At 64.5% G+C, this 5991-nt stretch overlaps 2 protein-coding genes across 2 annotated transcripts in view; one reads left to right on the top strand and one right to left on the bottom strand.

Annotated features, from left to right (window-relative positions):
* Positions 1 to 822: 822 nt before the first annotated feature.
* MNEG_11398 (Tubulin polyglutamylase TTLL5) lies at positions 823 to 3671 on the bottom strand (the record flags this gene model as incomplete). The annotated part of the gene is made up of 9 exons (XM_014040131.1): positions 823 to 957; positions 1232 to 1327; positions 1513 to 1823; positions 2009 to 2084; positions 2218 to 2357; positions 2465 to 2631; positions 2801 to 2891; positions 3132 to 3264; positions 3666 to 3671. The coding sequence occupies 9 exons, from the start codon at positions 3669 to 3671 to the stop codon at positions 823 to 825; spliced, it is 1155 nt and encodes a 384-aa protein (XP_013895585.1).
* A 1584-nt stretch (positions 3672 to 5255) lies between these two features.
* MNEG_11397 (hypothetical protein) overlaps positions 5256 to 5991 on the top strand; it is a gene marked incomplete at both ends in the record, with an annotated part of 2125 nt that continues 1389 nt past the window's right edge. Inside the window, 2 exons of the mRNA XM_014040130.1 lie at positions 5256 to 5505; positions 5839 to 5979. Of these exons, the coding sequence (XP_013895584.1) occupies positions 5256 to 5505; positions 5839 to 5979 (391 nt within the window). The remainder of the gene's footprint in view (positions 5506 to 5838; positions 5980 to 5991) is intronic.

Here is a 5991-nt window from a genome sequence, read left to right as displayed (position 1 = left end):
AAACATACCACCCCGCTTTTTAACCAAGGACCGGGTTCAAACGCCGCCCATCTGGCTGCAACCGCCCGTGTCGAACCGGCGGTCATCCGACTCAAGCCCCGCGCTCCAGAGCTGCCCCTGGCGTGCCCCGTGCGGCCGCCGCCGGCGGCGTGCGGAGCAGCCTTGCGGCCGCGTGCGCCGCCCACCGCGCGAGAAGCAGGTTTGACACCCGCGGGGCCTCAAAAAGCTCCAGGTGCCTGTCCGGCTCCTCGGGGCACGGCAGCACGCGCTGGAACCCGCCGCGCCGCCGGTGCTCCGCAACAGTCTCTCGCACCGCGTCGGGGAGCTCTGAGGGGGCCAGCTGGCGGAAGTCGAGGGAAGCTGCCTCTTTCAGCGTCTTTGGCGCCGCCGGCGCCCGCCGCCGTGGCTCGGCCGGCGCGGCCCGCACCACCGCTGACGCGCCGCACCGCCCCGCGGCCGCGGCGCCCGCAGCTGCCCGGGGCGCGGCGGCGCTGCTGCTGCGGCTGATGCCGCCCCGGGGATTGGCGAGCCCCACCAGGCGCATGCGTCGCTCCCTTTCCTCCAGCTCTGACAGCGACTCTGGATCCCATGGCACCACGCCCACCAGGTTCCTGCGGCAGGCGGACAGGCACATTTGGCCGGCATCCTTGTGCTTCAGAAATGGTGCTGACGCGCTGCTGCACTCCCGCGCCAACGCTGGCAACGTCATGACCCATCCCTTCGTCGCCAGAACCAGCCCACTTCTGGTCCACCCAGCACGCTTCCGCCTCGCCCTGCCCCTGGCAGCGGACCCGTACCCCATCCGCTGCTGCCGCGGGCCGCTCACATCAGGTCTGCGACGACAGAGCCCTTCACGCGTTCGTCTAGGGGTGAGTCCACCGCCAGCGAGGGTGTCGTGTTGACCTCCAGAAGCCACGCCCTCAGGGAGGAGTCCAGCATCACGTCCAGGCCAAACAGCTGCAGGTTGTGCGGCGCCGCGTCCGTGCGGGCGCGGGCGCGTGATCACGGCAGGGACCCGTCGCGCGTGGGATGCAGAGGTATCGCGGGTCCGGGCGGCGGCGGGCGCGGGCAGGCGCGGGGCCGTCGAGGGAGCGGCGAGACTGCGTCACAACTCCGCCGTGCGGGCGAGGCTCGCCACGCCTGCTGGTTGGCTGGCCGCGGCCGGGCTGCGCGGGCGAAGCGACCGCGTGCGTCCCTTTGCGGCTGCCAGTCCGCTGGGGCCCCCCCTCACCTCGAAGCAGCAGTTGCGGTGTCGCACGGCAGCGCGCGTGCAGGCGCCCATGCGTGGCTCCGCGGCGATCAAGGTCTTCGCAGCGATGTCTTTGACCTGCCGCGATGCCACGCGGCACGCAAGGCAGCAGTGAGTGGTGATTGTGAGACCCTTGCTTGGTAACAACGCTGCCTCTCCGTAATTCGGACAACTGCAGTCCAGTTCAAACGAAGACGGTGCAGCGGCTGGCTCCCGCGGACTCCTTGCAGCCAGAACTTCTGGCTCCCCTCTTGCCGCATCACCTGCTCCCACACGTGACCCCAATCATGGCCTCGCGCCTCCAAGTGCCGCCGAAGCATGGCCAGGCTCCACTTGGGGCAATGCCTCGCCCCTCCCCGCCCTTCGTCCCCTCCCTGGCCGCCGCCGCTGCCGACTGTCGCGTCTAGCTCGCCCTCTCCATCACCACTGATACCGTGCTGCGCAGCCGCGCCGCCGTCGGCGGTGGCGCCGCCCGCGTGGCCCTTGTTGACGGCGTAATTGGTGAGGTGGCGGCGGCGCTGGCGGTACGAGGCGCTGCTGCTGCTGTACCGCTGGGTGGCAAACCGCACCAGGCCTGGTTTTCAAAAGGCACCGGGCCCAGGAGGGGGGAGCGGTGGTCGCCAACAATGAGCCAAAGGGAGGGGCATTCATGCACCCTGCAGCAAGCCGCGAGAGGCACTATCTGCTGGATGCATCCATAAGGGCACACATGCGTGTACCTGGCATGTCCCTTGCATAATCGACTTGGCTCCTGCGCACCTTCTTCGTGCACATAAACACGCAATGGATCAAGGCTTGTCACTGCAACGTAGACGCGCAGGTCAAACTTGTAGCCCTGCAGGGTTTGACCAGCGGTGAGCGCAAGGTGGCCTCGTCAAAAATAATCAACAAACAGCGTCACAAAACAACATTGCCAGGCTGACGCGCCAGCGATGCATCGTCAGCCCGCTGCCCCCGTGAGCACGCACATCAATGAGGAAGGGGTCTGTGATGTACCGCTGCAGCAGGCATTCCTCCAGGGCTGTGAGGTCTAGCGATCGCGGGTCGGCGACCACGCGGACGCCACGACCGCGCGACGACGCCACTGGCTTGAGTATGTATGCCACGCCTGAGCAAGGGCGGCAATCGAGCAATCTGGCAGATTTTGGACGGCGGCGGTGCTGCTAATGGTGCCCACATCACAAAAGGGTGCTCGTTCAGGGTTTTGGAGGCGACGTCGCGAGTGGCAGCGGCCGGTGTCCGAGGTGAAGCGCTCAGGAGGGTGACAGCTGCCACGCGGTTGGCGGGCTGACCGCGCCCACAGGTCCTCAAAGTCGTACTTGCCTGGGTAATGCTCCAGCTCAGACTGGAACGCGCCGGCGTCGCCAGGCAGGAGAAAGTACCTGCAAAAAGCAGTCAATGCCAGCCAGGCCAAGAGGTAAATGGTGCTCTGTGATGTGTGGTGACATGAAATCATACGCACAAATAGGCGATTTTGTACTCAATGTAAGTGTTCTGTGTCTTGATATGAATCCTTATGAATCCCCCCGTCCAGGCGCGCGCTGCTCTCACTTGGGAATGAAGTCAAATGCGGCACCCTTGAGCCGCCGCGCAGCTGCCACGTTGCGGTACAGGCTGTCCTTGCGCCCCAGCTCCCACGTACCTGAGAGCACGCACGATCGGAATGGAAAAGCATTGCCAAAATCAGCATCTACCAGATTGCTCTCACAAAGTGGATAGGTTATACAGTGTAGAGATGTCTGCTGAGGTGCGTGTGACCCGACGAAGTGGACACTGTGCGTCCAGGTCAGCAGCATCCTGCTGCAGGCTCGTGGTAACCTGCGCGCTCGCTGCTCCGTCCAGATCCAGGCCTGCTGCTTTTCGCGTCACTGTGCGTGCTCACCCGGGAAATGGTTGATGCGCTGGAAGGGGCCCAGCGCACGCAGCACATCCTCTGTGAGCAGCTCCGCCGGCCGGCCCCACAGCACGCTCCACGCATCGCCCTTTGTGACTTTGAAGCCCGCCTGCTTGAACACCTGCGTCGGGGCGTGCAAAACGGTGTCCAGAATGGTGTGCAGAACGGTGTGCAGAGCGTCTCGTGTCTGCTTCGGCGCGTGGGCCCTTGCACTCATTGGACGCCTGTGGCAATAACTGAAAGCTGCAGATGACACACCCACCTGCTTGACGGGCTTGTTGGCCGAGCCTGTGTACCGGACGAGCAGCCTGGCGTGGCGTAGTGGCAAAGCCTGCAACCCCACGCTGCTGCTGCAGGTGCTGCCGCCATTAGCGGCGGCACGGCCATCGTCGGCGCCCTGGCTGACGTCCTGGTTGCTGCACTCCCCTGCGCCAACTGGGGCCGAAAACAGGACTGTGGGGTGCGTGCCCGGGAATGTGGGGGGGCGAAGGCGGCCAAGCCTGACGCCGCTGCTGCTTTCACCTCCATTTGTTGATAAATCGATGTCCCGCTTGAGCACTGCTGCTGTGCTGGCATGGAGGCTCCCCAGCCAGTCGGCCCCTGACAATGCTACGCCAGCCCCATCAGCAGCCGCCGCACATGCCTCAGCACGCCTGGCAGCCGATCTGGCTTGGCGAGCCGCCAGCTCGTCTGCAGACAGCTGAGGGGGGCCACGCACCAATGCTGCCCCTGCAAGTGAGCGGCTGTGCTGCACCGCGGAACAGCCCCGCTGCTGTGGTGTGCTGCACGCAGCAGAAAGTGCTGCGCAGCCACCTCCACATTCAGTTTCGCCAGGAACAGGCGACCCCGCAGCAATGACCGGCCCCCCGGCGCTGCTCTCGGAAGAGCAGCAGGTGGTGGCACAGTCGCTGCTGCCTCGACTGACGCTGCTGAACTGGGTGCTGCAGATGGTTGAGCTGGCCGTGCTGCTTGTCAAGCTGCGGCTGACGCATCTGCACCTTGCACTGCTTGCTGCACTGCTGCAGCGGCTGCTTACAGCGGATCTGCCTTGCGTCATGACATGGCCGGTGATAGCAGGGCCGCTGGTGACACCTGCACTGTCAATGCGGCTGCCATTGATGCAGAGTAAGGGGCCGGCCTGAGGGGCGACCTTTCTGCCATGGTCCAGGGCGGGCAGCGACAGGGCGCGGATGTGCGTGCCAGGCCCCGTCGTGCCGACTACGGCCTGCTGCTGCTGCTGCTGCTGCTGCTGCTGCTGCTGCTGCTGCTGCTGCTGCTGCTGCTGCTGCTGGTGCTGGTGCTGATGGTCGCATTGCAAAGCGGCAGTGCCAGTTGCGCTGTGCAGGTTGCACCGCATATTGACCGCACCGGCAGAGCGACAGGCCTGCAACAAGCCCCCATGCTTGGACATGGCTGCACCACTGAGCACCGGTGAAGCGGAGCCGGCATGCAACTTCAGGGACATGCCGTGTGCTGACGACGCACTGCTGCGTCGGCAAGCACGGATTAGCTCGTTCACGTAGCTGGTGCGCACGTCTGTATCCATACATGTATAGTTAAGCTGTGATCAGGTTTTGATAGTTTGTCAAGCAAAATAACGATGGTTTTCAAGGCATATGATGCTGTGTGAACGCCGGCTATCGTTCAACTTCAGACACGTGAACATACTTGGGAAAATGATTGGTGAAAAGTGTACTTTCGCTCACGGTAGAGGTGCCTGACCCTGCAGCCTACGGGCCACTACCGTGGAGGGGCGGTTCCTTGCATGTGTATCTCAGCAGATTGCTCTGACCCCTGGCCTACCGTAGAGTGCTTCAACAGAGTAGGGTCTCAGCTTGTTATATAGTGTGCTCGCCGATCTGACCATTTGCATCGGTCCTGCCGTCAGTCTCTATAAAAAGCGTGTCCGCGGGGATTCAGAGGACACCAGATTACTTGCAAGGATTGGGCGTGGTCCCCTTTGGCGCTGGCTTTCAAGAGCAACACTGCGGCCCTGTGTTGTGCAGCGCGCATTAGACCATGCGCGGCGCAGCCGCGCCGCGCGCGCAGCATCTTGCTGCAGGGCCGGCACGCACTCCAGGTGCACAAGCCAGCTGCGTGCTGCTGCCGATCATGAATCTGGCAGAATTTCAGCAGAAGCGGCCTGGGCCCGCAGGCGGGCCCGGGGCGAATTGGATGCAGGTTATCCAGCGTCCAGGCCACCTGAGCGGCGGCCTGGGCGGCGCCCTGGGAAGCAGCCGCAGCGGCACGGGCGACGAAGACGAGCCGACCACCTCTACCAGCGACGAGCCGCTGCCGGTGGAGCTGAAGCGCTTCCTGGCCACGGGCAGCGGGGTCAAGTGGCTGGTCGACACGGTCAAAGGTGGGCGACCGCGAGCCGGTCTTGCGTGACCTCGAGCGGCACTGTTTTGCATGCGCGACGCCGCGGCGTGAGAGAGCGCACAGGGTCGCAGCTGCGTCATGCGGGCGGCCGGCGGGCCCGGACGCCGACCTCAATGCCATCGATTCTTGGGCGTCGTGCATGCGCGCAGCGCAGAGCGTGGCTGTGCTGGTGTCGGGGCAGCTTTCTGTGTCGAACCACTGCGCGGCAGCCTGCAGCACAGGGGCACACACACATGCAAAGCAGCCCACACAGCCATGCACATGTGCGACGCCGCTCGACACGCATGCACCCGCAATGATGGGGACTGCACAGACTGGCCTGACCTGTTTGTCGACGCCAAGGAGCGGCTGGAGGACACCCTAGAAGACACCAGCAAGCACATCAGCGCCGCGCCCCGCCACCTCAACTCCTTTGTGGTGCGGGAGTACAAGAAGCTCGTTCGCAGCGAGATGGGTGAGCGGGGGC

Source organism: Monoraphidium neglectum, assembly GCF_000611645.1.
Source record: "Monoraphidium neglectum strain SAG 48.87 unplaced genomic scaffold scaffold02723, whole genome shotgun sequence".
Classification (NCBI taxonomy): Eukaryota; Viridiplantae; Chlorophyta; class Chlorophyceae; order Sphaeropleales; family Selenastraceae; genus Monoraphidium; species Monoraphidium neglectum.
Note: the sequence above shows the minus strand (reverse complement) of the source record. Positions and strands in the feature narration are given on the sequence as shown.